Source organism: Amia ocellicauda, chromosome 2 (genome assembly GCF_036373705.1).
Source record: "Amia ocellicauda isolate fAmiCal2 chromosome 2, fAmiCal2.hap1, whole genome shotgun sequence".
In the NCBI taxonomy this organism is placed as follows: domain Eukaryota; kingdom Metazoa; phylum Chordata; class Actinopteri; order Amiiformes; family Amiidae; genus Amia; species Amia ocellicauda.
The window spans coordinates 21,477,204-21,493,661 of NC_089851.1; the positions used below are offsets into that span (position 1 = coordinate 21,477,204).

General features: G+C 39.9%; 2 protein-coding genes and 1 non-coding gene across 3 annotated transcripts; all 3 read right to left on the reverse strand.

Moving 5' to 3' along the window:
- Window positions 1-489: 489 nt before the first annotated feature.
- On the reverse strand, window positions 490-5,104 carry c2h8orf89 (chromosome 2 C8orf89 homolog). The gene is made up of 7 exons (XM_066721057.1): window positions 4,791-5,104; window positions 4,160-4,205; window positions 3,420-3,574; window positions 2,280-2,415; window positions 1,706-1,813; window positions 1,334-1,389; window positions 490-903 (listed from the first exon to the last, which is right to left on the reverse strand). Exons 1-7 carry the CDS (start codon window positions 4,957-4,959, stop codon window positions 680-682), a joined length of 894 nt encoding a protein of 297 aa, XP_066577154.1. The 5' UTR covers window positions 4,960-5,104; the 3' UTR covers window positions 490-679.
- Window positions 5,105-11,739: 6,635 nt separating this feature from the next.
- On the reverse strand, window positions 11,740-16,116 carry rpl7 (ribosomal protein L7). The gene is made up of 7 exons (XM_066721071.1): window positions 15,978-16,116; window positions 15,169-15,271; window positions 14,659-14,825; window positions 14,241-14,378; window positions 13,604-13,713; window positions 12,971-13,188; window positions 11,740-11,800 (listed from the first exon to the last, which is right to left on the reverse strand). The coding sequence occupies exons 1-6, from the start codon at window positions 16,094-16,096 to the stop codon at window positions 12,980-12,982; spliced, it is 846 nt and encodes a 281-aa protein (XP_066577168.1). The 5' UTR covers window positions 16,097-16,116; the 3' UTR covers window positions 11,740-11,800; window positions 12,971-12,979.
- Window positions 14,451-14,544, reverse strand: LOC136713411 (small nucleolar SNORD12/SNORD106). Its single transcript, XR_010804950.1, has one exon. It is a non-coding gene; the product is annotated as a small nucleolar SNORD12/SNORD106 (small nucleolar RNA).
- Window positions 16,117-16,458: the final 342 nt, after the last annotated feature.

A 16,458-nucleotide genomic window follows, 5' to 3' on the forward strand; every position in this document is an offset into this window, starting at 1 on the left:
TTTATCAAGTAGCACTTTCAAGCATTTAGTGAAAGATCAATTGCTACAAATCCATATGCCAATTAAACAATTATAAAATGCACATTCTTAGCTGCTGTGTCCATTTATTTTTGTAAGGCATTACTAACAATGAATTGAACTGAATCAGTCATTTCCAACCTATCTAATGAGGGAGGGAGAGAGACCAGCAAACTAACAATGCATGCAATAAATATCCAATATAATTAATTATAATCCTACATTAATTCTTCATTCTAAACTTACTTTAATGCATTGCAATATTATTATTTACTTTTGAAGAAGAAATTGTATATTGACCTCATCATACAACTTATATAGGTGGCAGCATATGTGTTGAAATGTGACTCTTATTAAGAAAGAGTATCCGGAAACAAACTTCTAGGATGCTACACAATATATAGGTCCCCCATCCAACTGTGATCTTATACACCAGCAGGGGAAACAAGCTGAAACAAGTGACTCTGCAGATCCAAAAAAAGACTGAACTCAAGCCTTTTTTATTTGTGATTCCTGGTCAGTAAAAAAAACAAAACAGAGTTGGCTTCAATTTACTGTATACAAAAAATTTAACATGAATGCATCTGTGAAGATGTCAATTCAACTTTTGTTTCAAAAGCATTTCTAAGATGCTTTTTCAACACTTAGACACAGCACCAGTTTATTTTGTGGGGAAAAAAGTTGAAAGTTGAAATGTTCTGGCACTACAGGATTGCTGTTGGCTTTCCTTACTGAGGCACTGTTTGTAGGATTCCTGTCTCTTGTTCTTCTTCAGCTTCTTAATTCTCTCTTGCCGCACAGTCTCACTTTCTAGAGACGAGATTTCCGACAGTCTTTGAATGAAAGAAGCAGGGGCTCCGTGCACAGGATCAGCGTAGGCATACGCTATGGGATCAGGACAGAAACACAATGCAACTGACCACAAAAGGACCATTACTGCAGGCGTAAAGATCAAGTAAAGAGAACGGTCATAGATCAAATAAATCAAACAAGTACTTTAAAGACTTTCTAAATTACATAAATCATGAGGAATGATACAACTGCTATGGGATTTTCTATCAGGCAATCTCTCCGATATGCACATAGGAAAATAAACTAAATAAAAATGATTAAACTCTCAGTCCAGACAAGCTGCTCTTGTGACCTCCTTCCCTCTAAATGTGGAAGGGCGTAAAGACAGTAACAATAGTCAAGGGAGGAATAAGGGGAGCAATGTTTTATTGCTTACAATATTTGTATTTTAGTTTTACAATATAGTTACAAAAATATCTAGTCCACCTAGTAACACAGAATTGATTCTGAAAATTCTACTTACATTTCTGGTTGGCAGCAATTGTAAATAAACTGCAGGTTCTATTATTGATTCTTGGCCTAAGATAAATACATTACTTCATTATTGAACACACAAATAAGGCAAAGCAACTCTAAAACAGAAAAGTTAGTTTGTACCATTTAAAAATACATTTAGGAATACATCAATGCAGAACAGCTGTCCTATAAATTAATAACTGGAATAATTCATCATTATAGTTTTACATAAATAGTATTTTTGCACATAATTTGACAAAGTGAAATTAAATATATAGGTACACTTTATGGTGACATAATAAAATCAAAATTACATTGTTTTGTACATTTCATGCATTAATACACCTTTATAATACCATACTGAGTGAGTGAGTCATACCTGTTTTTGCAGGTATCTATGGACGAGCTTCGCTTTTCATTAACTGATGAGGTAGTATCTGGTAAGAAAATTGCTGGGATTGAAGGAACATCATATCCTTCATATGAACTGAAACATAAACACATGTATTCACTGGAATTAGAGCAGGATACATTCGAAGGTTAAAAATGCAGACTCAATATCATTTGGTAATGAAAAAAAACAATCTTCTGTCAAATAAAAGCTTTAAGCAAGGAATCAACTCAATTAAGCAGTTTAGATCCCAGTGGCCCTCAATGACTGGACTTGCTCATTCCTGACCTAAACCAAGGCCAAGCTACTTCACTCCTCAACAACGCTCAAGCACAGAACAGCGCTGTGTGATCCCACAACACCACTGTGCAGCATCGGGCTCATTTAGTTTGGGGCTCATTTCTGTTACAAACTCTTCACATCTGACTAGCAGGTCCAGGGAGACTCAACCACCATTTCTGTCTCTTCACTAAACATAATGCATTATGGCAAAAGCAACCTGAAGACAAACCTTTAATTTTGACATTTAAGTTTTCACAAAACTTAACAGCAAAGTGCTTACCTGAAAGCAAATGGCTTTGAAAGGCCCTGTGAAAAATCCTTGTGTAATGGGAGCCTGTGGATATGGCTGGGCTTCTGATTTTGGAAATCCTTGGGAAGTGGAGGAATGGAGAAGTTCCCTTTGGCTAAACACTTTTCTGTGAATATAAGTGTTACTATTGGTATAAAATCCATCCAAATCAATCTCTTTCAATTCATGCTTATTCAAAAAAGTAGGAACTCATTGGGCCGTTATACACATCATGGCTCAGACCAAATCAAATCCCTTATCTCTCCGGATTCGAATTTGCCATTCCAAAGCAAGAGCTCTCCGTACTGAGACACATATTGTAAAAGTGAGAGGAAAAGTGGGAAGAAAAATTTGTCCACAGTAAAAAGAAAACACCAGTGGACAAATCCACACCCAATGTATTGCACCATAAAAAGGGGGGCAGAAACCAGTGAAAAAACAAGCCAAAAATTTGTATTAGTTTCATATTTCTGTGTGCAAATGTATGTACAGTTGTGTAAATTGTGTCAGAGTGCCACCTACTGGTAAACACCAGAGTTTGCATGGTTAATTAAGAGTCTACCACAATTTAATTCCATTTAAATTTTAGAATGTTGTTTTATTTCAGGAATCATTGTGCATTTTCAACAATTGCATGAAACAGCAGATTTAAACCGTTTTTTTTTTTTCTTTCAGAAAAAAGGTCTCTGAACTAACCAATAAACCATGACTCTTATTATAATAGTAAAGAGGACATTCTGTTGAAAATGATAAGTTAGGACTACATCATGAATGTTATTTCTAAAAGCAAACTATGAGCTGAAAATAAATTAAATCTACTGAACAGAAAACAATGGTGGAAAGCGAATCATAAGCAAGGATTTGCAGTCATTCAAACAGATGCATTTCCTAACATAATGGTCAGTTGTATTTACTACATCAATCCATTCCCTGTAATTAATGCTAATTGTCTCTACATCCTGCACTGCACCATGATTTCCCATTACAGTCCTAAAACCACATATTATTTGGTTTCCCGTTATAATACAATACTAATATTATTAATAATAACTTGTTCATATCTTGCCCGCTTGGAAGGATCGCAATAATAATAGTAATAGGAAATAATAAACAGTAAATCCAAAAAAATACCTTTGAAATCATACTTAGAATCTAATGTGCCATCCCTCCGCTGCTTCTCAAACAGAAAAAGTTTTTCAGACATCTCTTTGTCAGGACATTTGTGGTCAAAGCCACATCCAGTCAATGTCCGGTCATCTTTCGGTATAAATGATGAAAAGGTGGACCTGTGATACAAAACAATGCGTTTTTTAATAAAGTAGAGGAAATATCGACATATCAAAACAGAGAGGGCACTGGTCTGATGCATTGTGGGATCGTTTCCATCCTGTTGTAATGACGTTACACTGGCCTGTGTCGTGTGCTGACAGAGCGGCCTGGCGTCGCCCAGCAGAAGGTCACCTTACTACCTGCCAGGATTTCTGTGCTCTCATCATCATTTAATTACACTGGCTGGAAGAACAGAGCGAACTGAAGGGTCACAACAAATCAAAGCTGCTTAACTGCCTTGGGGATATTCCTAGTCTTCCTATCTGCTCAAGTGACACAGATGCTCAAAGTGTCTGTACAATAAAGACCTTCTTAATTATGGTGGCAGCAATGTGAGCAGTTTTAAAATAAGATCACTGTGTTTTAAAGCCTTGAGTTATAATACATTGTGGCACGTCGCTTTTCATCTGACCCAACACGAATCTGTGCCAATGTTCAGCTGCCCTGTGCTATACTGCTTTAACAGGACTGATGATGTCAGCAAATACGTGCTGTAACACCTGCTTTTATGATTTATAAATGTGTTTAAATTGCATACTTACCCTTCAATGATGCAGGTGGCTTGTGAACCCTTTACACCCTTTGATTCTTAAAATAAAAATAAAAAACGTATAATAATATCCACAGCCTACATATCTCAGATATACCAAGTCTACTGACATGTTTCATATGGATACTCGGTCTGTCCTGTTTTTACAGCTTGAAACTCTCCTAGTTTGTTCATTTGTCATGTTTGTCTTTCTTAAACTGAATTCAATCAACATAAATGTAGGCACAGGGTGAATAAAACGACAAACTTATATTGTACTACATTGATCAGCATATGGCCTATACATTTATTTAGAACGATTGTTATTTGCATTTATATATTATGAATGTGTCTGCATTTATAGCCTAATAATAATAATTAGACGTAGCAGCAGCATGTGTTTAATTTAGTCCTATTTATTGACTTGGTTGTATTTTTACAATATGACAAAAGTTAAAATGGACAGTAATTGTAGAAATGATACATAAATTACACATGATGTATGTATTTATTCAGACTAATGCAGATAGTATATATTGTCCAAGTACTATGAAACGATGATGTTATTCTTATTTGCATTAGTCGTATGTAATGTATAATCCGTATGAGACACAGTGACTGCTCAGCCATGCAGCTCCACTTACGGCCCAGCTGTACATGCTGAGCCCCGAGGTTTCTCCTCCTCACCCCGCCGGCGCCCTTCCCTCGGACGGGTCCCAGCCCACCGAAGCGCCCCAGCAGCTGCACGGTGGCCGGGCTGCTGTCCCGCACATCGCTGGCTGCGGCGAACATCACTAATTTGGGCAGCGCCATCACCGATATCACGGTGGTCCACAGTGCGGTTCAGCAGCCGCCCACTTCAGCCATTGCCGGTGCTTAGTGACACGGACCGGCCTCTGCTGGCGGAGGCTGCGGCGCTCCTGTGTTACCGGCTCGTTTCCATAGCCGTGGGTGTGTTTGCGCATGTGCGCCCGCAGGCCTCAGCGCCAGCCCGGCGGCAGGAAGTGCGGGAGTAGAGGACGACGCAAGCGCAGTCTCACAGATTTCCACTCAGGAGAGCCAAGCGCGTTTCAAGTTTTAAGTTTATATAGTACAATATAATTAATATATACATACGATAAAGTATTTTCTATAACAGCACGTACAGTTTAATAGGAAGTTAAACATGTTTATGTGAAAATGTTTCAACCCCAATAGTAATACACTGCTCAAAAAAATTAAGGGAACACGTAATCATCACAGTATAACACCCAGTCAATTAAACTTCAGGGATGTCAGTCTGTCCAGTTAGGAAGCCTAAGCGATTGTGAATCGATGTCACCTGTTTTGGTGCAAATGAAAGTGAAACAGGTGCACTGGAGAGGCAACAGCAAGACAACCCCCAACAAGGGAATGGTTTTGCAGGTGGTGGCCACAGACAATTGCTCTCTCCTTATCCTTCCTGACTGATTCTTCTCTGGTTTTGCATTTTGCGTGTCCTTGTCACTACTGGTAGCATGAGGCGGTTCAGGTTGCACAGGTAGTCCAGCTCCTCCAGGATGGCACATCCATATCTGTCGTCGCAGGAAGATTTGCTGTGTCTCCCAAGTACAGTCTCAAGAGCATGGAGGAGATACCAAGAGACGGGCCGTTACTTGAGGAGGGGCGCCATTGGCACCCCGTTCTCTTCACAGATGAGAGCAGGTTCACACTGAGCACATGTGACAAATGTGAAAGAGTCTGGAGACGCTGTGGTGAACATCATCCAGCATGACCAGTTTGGCGGTGGGTCTGGGGAGGCATATCCTTGGAGGGTCACACAGACCTCCATGTGCTAGCCAACAGTACCCTGACTGCTGTTAGGTACCGGGATGAAATTCTCAGACCCATCGTCAGACCTTTACGCTGGTGCAGGACAATGCCCGGCCTCATGTGGCCAGAGTGTGTAGGAAATTGCTGGATGACGAAGGCATTGATGCCATTGACTGGCCCTCACGTTTCACAGACCTGAATCCAATTGAGAACCTTTGGGACGTTATGTATCAGTGTATCTGACATCGCCAAGTAGCGCCACAGACTGTCCAGGAGCTCACTGATGCCCTGATACAGGTCTCGGAGGAGATCCCCCAGGACACCATCCGCCGTCTCATCAGGAGCATGCCCAGACATTGTCGGGAATGCATATAGGCACGTGGGGGCCACACACACTACTGAGTCACATAATGAGTTGCTGTGATTAAATTCACACAAGTTGGAACAGCCTGTGATTTCAATTGTTTACTTAGATTTTCGGTTTGAGTTTGATCCAGCCCTCAATCGGTTGATGATTTTGGTTTCCAAACAAACCAACCGTTGTTACGTCATTTTGTTCTCAACGAATTACACAATGTACAGTAAAGATTTTGATCTTTAATATATTTCATTCTTTGAGATCCGATGTGTGATTTAAGTGTTCCCTTAATTTTTTTTGAGCCATTTGACCCATCGTGCTCGTTTGGTCTCCATTAATAACTAAGTGATCCAAGGATCCTATCCAGTCTATTTTTAAATGTTCCCAAATGTTCAGCTTCAACCACATTGCTGGGGAGTTTGTTCAGATTGTGACGACTCTCTGTGTGAAGAAGTGTCTCCTGTTTTCTGTCCTGAATGCCTTGAAGCCCAATTTCCATTTGTGTCCCCGGGTGTGTGTGTCCCTGCTGATCTGGAAAAGCTCCTCTGGTTTGATGTGGTCGATGCCCTTCATGATTCTAAAGAGTTGGATCAAGTCCCCACGTAGTCTCCTCTGTTCCAGGGTGAGAAGGTTCAGGTCCTCAGTCTCTCAGTAGGACATTCCCTTCAGACCTGGAATAAGTCTGGTTGCTCTCCACTGAACTGCGTCTAGAGCAGCGATATCTTTCATGAAATGTGGAGCCCAGAACTGTACACAGTATCCAGATGAGCTCTAACTAGTGCACTGTCTGAACATTACTGCCCTTGTTTTAAATTCTACACAAAACAGTTTTTATATAGGCTATAGTAAGTTTACACAGCTCTGAAAGGGATTTCTTTCTGTGTAGATTGGGTACATGTGGGATCCAAATATATAAAGGACATTCGAATTGGTTAAAATAGACAGGACTAAAAATAGAGCTGGGGCTGATATATAGGTAAGTATTTGAAGGTCTATTCTACTACTAATTTTCATTGGTTGGTCTTGTATCAAGAATTTAAGATTATTATCAATTAACATTATGAATAAATAATTGTTTTATGGTGACTTAAACATTTTTTTTAAATATAGCAAAGAAATAAACCACCATAATGAACAAAACTTTTTCAAGTTATCCTAAGTCTTCCTAAATCAACCTGTCACTGATGCCCTTAATACGTCATACATACAATTTAAATTCCACCAGGTGGTGCTATTGTTTCAAATTAAAATGTGAGTTTTTATTTCCACTTTCTTGAAGACTGTCAAAATAATTATTAGTCTATTTTAACAATTGAATGCTTTTACTATTTGTCTATTTTACCAGTCAGTACTCAAACTAGTAGATACAGTTTTATGTTTGTGCATCTATAAAGTTCGTTTTAGTCGCCTACAGTCGACGACGTTTTATTACTTTACTAGAATTTTACTTGTATAATGTAGGTTAGTATGCATCAGCAATAGTATGTACAACTGTGTAGGTTAGTAGCTGTATAACAGGCATGTTCACGTTAATGATAGTATGTCAGATAGTATAACTATATGTAAATATTATTATAATTGATCCTAAAATGGAAATAGCCCCAAGAGTAAGCTTGTTTTTACATCTTAAATCCTCTGCAATATGCATCTACAAGGTAAAAGGCAGCTTAAAAGTGTCATAAGGGAATAAGAAATATCCTGTGGGAACATGGGTCAAATATGAGGCTGAGACAGTTTTCTCCCCTACAAGAAAACTGGTACCCCATATATTAATTTTAATTCACATTACCACCAGTAGTAAATGAGAAATCAAACATGTGGTTTGAGGACTGCAATGGGAAATCATTGTTAAGCACAGCAATGCTATATCTATACATAAGAAAGTTTACAAATGAGAGGTGGCCATTCGACCCATGTGTGTATATATATATACACTCACCTAAAGGATTATTAGGAACACCATACTAATACTGTGTTTGACCCCCTTTCGCCTTCAGAACTGCCTTCATTCTACGTGGCATTGATTCAACAAGGTGCTGAAAGCATTCTTTAGAAATGTTGGCCCATATTGATAGGAGAGCATCTTGCAGTTGATGGAGATTTGTGGGATGCACATCCAGGGCACGAAGCTCCCGTTCCACCACATCCCAAAGATGCTCTATTGGGTCGAGATCTGGTGACTGTGGGGGCCACTTTAGTACAGTGAAATCATTGTCATGTTCAAGAAACCAATTTGAAATGATTCGACCTTTGTGACATGGTGCATTATCCTGCTGGAAGTAGCCATCAGAGGATGGGTACATGGTGGTCATAAAGGGATGGACATGGTCAGAAACAATGCTCAGGTAGGCCGTGGCATTTAAACGATGCCCAATTGGCACTAAGGGGCCTAAAGTGTGCCAAGAAAACATCCCCCACACCATTACACCACCACCACCAGCCTGCACAGTGGTAACAAGGCATGATGGATCCATGTTCTCATTCTGTTTACGCCAAATTCTGACTCTACCATCTGAATGTCTCAACAGAAATCGAGACTCATCAGACCAGGCAACATTTTTCCAGTCTTCAACTGTCCAATTTTTGTGAGCTTGTGCAAATTGTAGCCTCTTTTTCCTATTTGTAGTGGAGATGAGTGGTACCCGGTGGGGTCTTCTGCTGTTGTAGCCCATCCGCCTCAAGGTTGTACGTGTTGTGGCTTCACAAATGCTTTGCTGCATACCTCGGTTGTAACGAGTGGTTATTTCAGTCAAAGTTGCTCTTCTATCAGCTTGAATCAGTCGGCCCATTCTCCTCTGACCTCTAGCATCAACAAGGCATTTTCGCCCACAGGACTGCCGCATACTGGATGTTTTTCCCTTTTCACACCATTCTTTGTAAACCCTAGAAATGGTTGTGCGTGAAAATCCCAGTAACTGAGCAGATTGTGAAATACTCAGACCGGCCCGTCTGGCACCAACAACCATGCCACGCTCAAAATTGCTTAAATCACCTTTCTTTCCCATTCAGACATTCAGTTTGGAGTTCAGGAGATTGTCTTGACCAGGACCACACCCCTAAATGCATTGAAGCAACTGCCATGTGATTGGTTGGTTAGATAATTGCATTAATGAGAAATTGAACAGGTGTTCCTAATAATTCTTTAGGTGAGTGTATATATATATCTGCATCAAGAAGAGAGAAAAAAAAGAATGGATCCAAGAACAAAAAACATGATATAATGCAACTGCTAAGTTTACAGCAGACCTCTTTTCTACTTTTAAAAATATAACCATTTATATAAAACATTGAAAACAGCAGGCAATCCCTGACAGAGTGGGATACACTTACCCAGGCTTTTCTGAAAATTCTGAAATGGATCATATTCAAGTTGTACAAATAGGCCTCCCTCTCCTCAGTCCTCATCCTCCTTGATCTCTCCACAGCATTTGACACCGTCGATCACTCCATCCTCCTCTCCTGTCTCGCTGACCTTGGAATGTCTGGAACTGCTCTCATCTGGTTCTCCTCCTACCTCAGCGACTGGTCCTACCAAGTGACATGGCGAGGCTCCTCATCCACCCCCCAACCTCTACTCACAGGCGTTCCCCAAGGCTCCGTCCTGGGCCCCCTCCTCTTCTCTCTCTACACTCGCTCCCTGGGCCCCCTCATCGCATCCCATGGCTTCTCCTACAACTTTTACGCTGATGATACCCAGATCTTCCTGTCTATTCCCTCTTCTGACCCTCTCATACCCTCTCGCATCTCTTCCTGCTTGTCTGCTATTTCCACCTGGATGCACTCGCACCACCTCAAGCTCAACCTCTCCCGATCAGATCTCCTGTTTTTCCCCCACTCTTCCTCACCTTCTGCTGATCTCTCCATCTCGATCCCCTTGGAATCCACCACACTCTCTCCTTCTTCTTCAGCTAAAAATCTAGGAGTCACCCTCGATCTTGCGCTCTCCTACACCCAGCACATCACCACGCTGACACGTACCTGTAGATTCTTCCTGAGCAACATACACTGAATCCGCCCCTTCCTCACCGACTACTCAACTCAGCTACTCATCCAGTCACTGGTCCTCTCCCGCCTGGACTACTGCAACTCCCTCCTGGCCGGCCTACCTGCAACTACTACCCGCCGCTCCAGCTCATCCAGAACTCTGCGGCTCGTCTGATATTCTCTCTGCCCCAATTCGCACACGCTACTCCGCTGCTCCACTCCCTCCATTGGCTCCCGATACCGGCTCACATTCAGTTCAAGACACTGACCCTCACCTACCGCTGTCTCGACCACACCGCACCAAGCTACCTTCAGTCACTCATCTCTCCATACATCCCCTCCAGACCACTGCGCTCCTCCAGTACCAGAAGACTAACTCTGCCTCCTCTCCACTGCCCTTTCTCCAGAGCCCTTCATTCTCATACCCGGCCCCTAAGTGGTGGTACGACCTGCCCACCGAAGTCAAAACAGCAGAATCCTTGACCTCATTCCGGCGCTTACTCAAGACACATATTTTCAAAAAATAATTGGAATATTATTCCTTTTACTCTCCTGTAAGATAGCACTTTATAACATTCTATAATGCTTCTTGCATTACTAATACTTATTTGTATTTTTTGCCCCCTCTTGCTCCCTTTCCCACAGCCCTTGACTGTGACCCAACATCTTGACAGCACTTAGCTTTTACTTTCCAGGATGTATGACCTCACTTCTTGTATTTACTTGTGTAAATTGGAAATGGTTAAATGTATTATGTAAACTATAATGTAAACTTGAATTTGTAATGTTTGATGCCTTGTACTTAACTGTATTCTTGCACTTTGTATTGTACTTAATTTTGTAAGTCACCCTGGATAAGGGCATCTGCCAAGAAATAAAAATAAGAAACATGTAGAGAATTAGTTTTCATGGTGCCTGTTTTTTTAATCAAGACCTTGGCAAGATCCGAATCCACAAAGAAGGTTAATTAAGGTGAAACTCTCCAAAACTTCACACGCAACAATTGAAGTGATTAAGACTTTGGACTGGGAAGAAAAAAGCACTGAAGATTAACTGGAATCTTGAACCAGTGCTCGACAAAATCGACTGATAAGTATAGTTGAGTATGAACGAATATTAAACATTCAAATAACGTTTTAAATGAAGTGAATAACTTCAACTACCACCATGAGATTTTTTTAGTAGCCAGCAGGGTCTGTCTTACTTTATAGTCGTTTGAAAAATAAAATGGTTGCCTATAACTTAACAGAAGTTGAATACATTTTCAAATTATTTTTCAAAATATCATAAGGCACTGCACAGTTCTGAAAACCCTGAAAAACTATTTGATTTGTAAATCCTACAGCTTAAGTGTTATCTGCAGCATGCCCAATGTTTTGGGTAATCACCAAATTTGGCTTAATTGGGGGACCATAAGGACAATGTTAGCAGGACCATTGAGGATGAAAGGATCAAACAAGTTTTCACTTTTTTGTAAATATCTTTATTTTACTGAACAAGGGAAAATGTTCTGTGAAATGCCTGTAAAAAGAAAAAAAAGAAACATTAGAAACTTGTGTAAATAGGTTTCAATTTGTGCAACACCAGATCCAATGTAATAAAACAAGCATGATGGGTGGAATAGCCTCCTCTCGTTTTTAAACTTTGTTCTTAAATCAGACTTAATGGATTAACTTGCACCTCCTCAATGAGCCATGGAGGATGTTCTGCACTTGATAATTTGTTTACAACATTTTCTTAAATGAAAATCCTAGAAGGCACTTTGAACGAACACCACCTATCATTCAGATTACACATTTATTTATTACATTCACATTGCCCTCTCATAGTAAGTAGCATAATACTTTATGAATGACTATCCATACATCAGTTTATATATATATATATATATATATATATATATAAAACTATACAAAATATAAAATTTTCCTCCTAAATCCTGCACCATGATGCATGAAATGTGCCTTTTAAACAAAATATTAACGCTAAATTACACATTTCAAATATATTCTTAATTAAATTTAAGACTATTCAAATATGACATTTTAATTTAAGTTTATAATTGTATAGCACATGCATATACTGCACTCTATGTTTGTTTGTAATGGACAATGCTATGACAAGTGCTATATACACAAGTGCACTTTTATGAAGCACTCAGTTGATTCTAAATCTGTACTACCTTTCACAGACGCTACTGCAATGCAGATGCAAGTGCTATAATTTGGTTCTACATTTAAGCTAAATTAACGACATTTAAATGCACATAGAAATGTGAATTTCACAACTTTAGATCTAATGAGAACCTTTATTTGCATTTAGAAAATACAATAAGCAATTTTAGGGAGCTGTACAAAGACTTATGAAAATATAGTCTAATTGCATATCTCCTGCCACATAACATGAGGTGATAGACTAATGTTGGGCATGAAATTGACTTTGCTCACTTGTGCCACACTAGCTTTCTAACCATTTATGCCAATGAGGAAAAACCTAAGCGTTCAACAGTTTAAAAAAAAAAAAAAAAAAAAGTTTAACAAAAGCAAACCCCTACAACTCAATTTTGACAACCACATCTTGTACAGCTTATGGCAGAACAGCCTTCCCACAAATCCATGTACACACCAACATTAACACACTGTACGATTAGGTTTTAGCCCTGTATGTCCTGTAGTCTAGCGCGTGCCTCACCGTGTGCGCTCAGTTCATCCTCCTGATCATTCTGTTGATCTGGTCCTCCCGGTTACCAGCATCACCTCCCTCCACAAAGTGCGTGGTCTTCTTGTTCATCCCACCTCTGGGAGAGGACAGTTTGAAGGGCCACAGGAAGTTGTTTGCTCCCTTGAAGTTCTTTCCAACTGTGTAGATTTCATGGATCAAGTCCTCCACACAGATGATGCCATATTTGCCTGAAAAAGAACATCAAAACAAATTCAAAGCTATTGCTTAATAAAGGGGGACTGGCGTCAAAAAGTGCATACATTCCAGTTTTAAATGCAGAGCTATATAAAGCTATGAGGATTAAACTCAGGACTATAATCAAAAAATAAAGGCATGTTCCAGTCTATGGCATGCGTAAGCTGTTGCAAAGCACCTGAATGCACTGAAAACTGATACAACTTCCACATTACCTCACATTTACCCCACATATTAGGTAAATAATTTCCCTAGTGCAATGAAAAGGCCTTCACTACATGCAACATTTTCAAGTAGAACTTCATGACAAAGTTTACAGCAGACCTCTTTTCTACTTTTAAAAATATAACCTTTTATATAAAACATTGAGAACAGCAGGCAATCCCTGACAGAGTGGGATACACTTACCCAGGCTTTTCTGAATCATGTCATTATCAGTGAGAGCAATGCGCTGCTTCCTGATCTTTCCATAGCCACGCTTGTAGATCAGCTCACGCACAGACTTCAGATTGGGGTACCTGGGAAGACATGACATTATGAAATCACCAATAAATATGTGAATTACTAAGCGTTTCACTTATACAGCGACTATATGAAAGCTTGTGAAGGAACATTAATTCCACAGAATGTTGCATAAAATTTCACAACTGACAAGTTTCTTCCTTTCTCATGTGTAGCTGTTGTTATTGATACGTTTTACTGAGTTGACTATGGTAAAGCCAGTATAAATACAAGAGTAACCACTGAATTTAGTGAAGCTTAAAAAAACTGCCACTGATAGCCTTTCACTTCTTGGCCCTATTATAGCTCCAGTACTACAAGCATCTAAACAATATATTAGTAATGCCTGGTTAGTAAAAATGTTCTCTCAAACATACATGACCATTATGATTTGCTGAAGAACTGGACTGTCATTACTTTACTCTGGTGGCAGAATGACAAAGGGAAAGCATGGATTACTATCCTGTTTGCATCTTTATGTGCAAGACCATTCCTAAGTGCCTCACGTTACACTACAAGAGCAGCCACACAAAACCCCTCTTACCCCCATGCAATGTAGGGCTCTGCAATCCTGAGCATGTTGATGGAGGCCTTGTTCAGCTTCACAAACACCCCATTGAAGATCTGGCGCAGACGGAGGAGCTGCAGCACCTTGCGCACCTTGGGGCTGACGCCATTGATACTGCAGGTGAAGGGAAACAAGTTTGTCAACTCCATCCCAAATCAACACAACAGAATGAGTTTCGAGTGTCCAAATGTGGTTTCAGTCATTACTGGCTTAAATCTCAGCAATTTTTCACCACGGTCGATATGATGGGGAAAAAAGTTATAACATCATTAACCACAGTTGGGGGGGGGCACAGTAAACAGCAAAGTGATGAACATCCGAATCATCTGTGCATTTTACAGCATTCAAAAGATCAACCCTCCTGCACTCATCCATTTCATACTGGTCCACTTACCCTCTGATCCTGATGACAAAAGCCAGTTTGGGTTCAGCGGGGACATAGTAGTTGCCAACTTTGCGGGCCATTCGGGACAAACGGATCTCACGCCTGTACATCTGCCTGTATTCCTTGTGGTACTGTTCAGCCCGCTTGTAGATGAGTTTCCGGGTCGTTTTCCGAGTCTTTGAAAGACAAGAACATTTCAAGATTTACGAACTCCCCTCTAAAAGGATGCTGAGCAACATCACCAAGGACCTGGGAAAGCTCTGCTGAGGGCTGATCCAAGTCCAGTTAAGTCAAGATGTATAAAGTGACAAGACTATATCCCATTGTTACCAAAAGTAATGGTTTTAAAAGTTCACAGCTGTAAAAAACTAAAATCAGGGCTTGCTCGTGAGAAACTTTTACAACTTAGCCCAAGAACATTACAGTTGAAAGTATGAGCACTACAGTCTGTCAATGCAAAATAAAACAGCTGTACTTTGAAGCAGATCGGCACACAAATGCGGTGCAAATATCACCCACCTTCTTCTCAGTCAGCATCTTCTTGATGCGCTGGGCCTTCATAGCCGCAAAAGCCTTTCGCTTTTTCAAAAGGCTCTCGGGCACTGCTGGGACCTTCTTCCCTCTAAGACAAAACATTAAAAGCATTTTAAAAATGGTGCATACAAGAAATGCAGCAAATTGAGCTCGTAAAAAAAATCATTTAACTAAGAAAATCCTACAACCTCTTTGAACAGGCAACATCTCTCCCCATGTTCACGCGAAGGACTGTTTTGCCAACTCAAACGAACTCGGCTTTACACACGTAACTATGTATTAGGTCTATATAAGACATATTTGCTTCACAACCAACAATATGATAGTCGGGTAGATTGTCAAATGTCACAAGTGCAAATGTCACAATACAGACACAGCATTTCGGCATCTGTACGGAGATGTGCTTAAGACACTCTACCTAAGCAGGCCCCGCTCCAGCAAAGTACGAAGAAATGACATTACAAACCGCATTAAGCTAGTTTACAATAAACATATATATTGTTTCAGCAATACGGTTTGATAAATAGAAAATATCTGTCATGTATTCGCGCCAGATTCATGCACACATGCATTTTCCTTAGTACACATGATGTTTCCCCATAGAGCGAACCCATGGAGACAACACTTCAATTATATCTAAGTTTTATTCACTATGAATACACTCCTGCTTTCAATACTACGATTACAAAATGCATAGGGGGTATATGTGTTGATTCTGATTGAAGATTTGAATAGATGTACATTTATTTCGGTGATGCGAGCAGATTACATATAGAGAACAGAATTAAACTTACTCTTCACCCGCCATTATGACCACCGTAAAAGAGGCTAATACGCATGCGCAGAGCGGACTTAAAGCCGGGGTCCACAAGCCCGTACAGGAAGTGGTGGCTGGCTGTCTACATGCCTGCATTGTTTTTCATCAAAATGTTTTTTTTTTTAAAAATGAACTTGACTTAAAAACAACTACAAACATTCGCGAATTATAACAGTCGAAAAATAATACATCTCCAATTGTCAACCAAATGTTTTAGTGGCAACACGCATGCGTAGTCTATACATGAAGTTCCACGACTTCTGAATGGGTGACCTTTTCAATGCCTGTATATTATATATCTATATATAATAAATCACTCAATTTAATATAATTATTATACTCATATATGTGTGTGTATAAATATAAATAGTATTTCCCACTAAATCAAAATGACATATATGTTTTATTTTATTATGGCAGTAGAAGCATGCGCTAGATCTCAGGGTCCTCCAACGGTA

Coding starts and splice junctions, on each gene's coding strand:
- c2h8orf89 (XM_066721057.1), bottom strand. CDS start 4,959: ATGGCGCTGCCCAAATTAGTGATGTTCGCCGCAGCCAGCGATGTGCGG. Junction 1,814..2,279: donor TCAAAGCCATTTGCTTTCAG/GTAAGCACTTTG, acceptor TTTATGTTTCAG/TTCATATGAAGGATATGATG. Junction 904..1,333: donor AATTGCTGCCAACCAGAAAT/GTAAGTAGAATT, acceptor CTGATCCCATAG/CGTATGCCTACGCTGATCCT.
- rpl7 (XM_066721071.1), bottom strand. CDS start 16,096: ATGCAGGCATGTAGACAGCCAGCCACCACTTCCTGTACGGGCTTGTGG. Junction 15,272..15,977: donor GTCATAATGGCGGGTGAAGA/GTAAGTTTAATT, acceptor GTTTTGTCTTAG/AGGGAAGAAGGTCCCAGCAG. Junction 13,189..13,603: donor CATGATTCAGAAAAGCCTGG/GTAAGTGTATCC, acceptor GTTCTTTTTCAG/GCAAATATGGCATCATCTGT.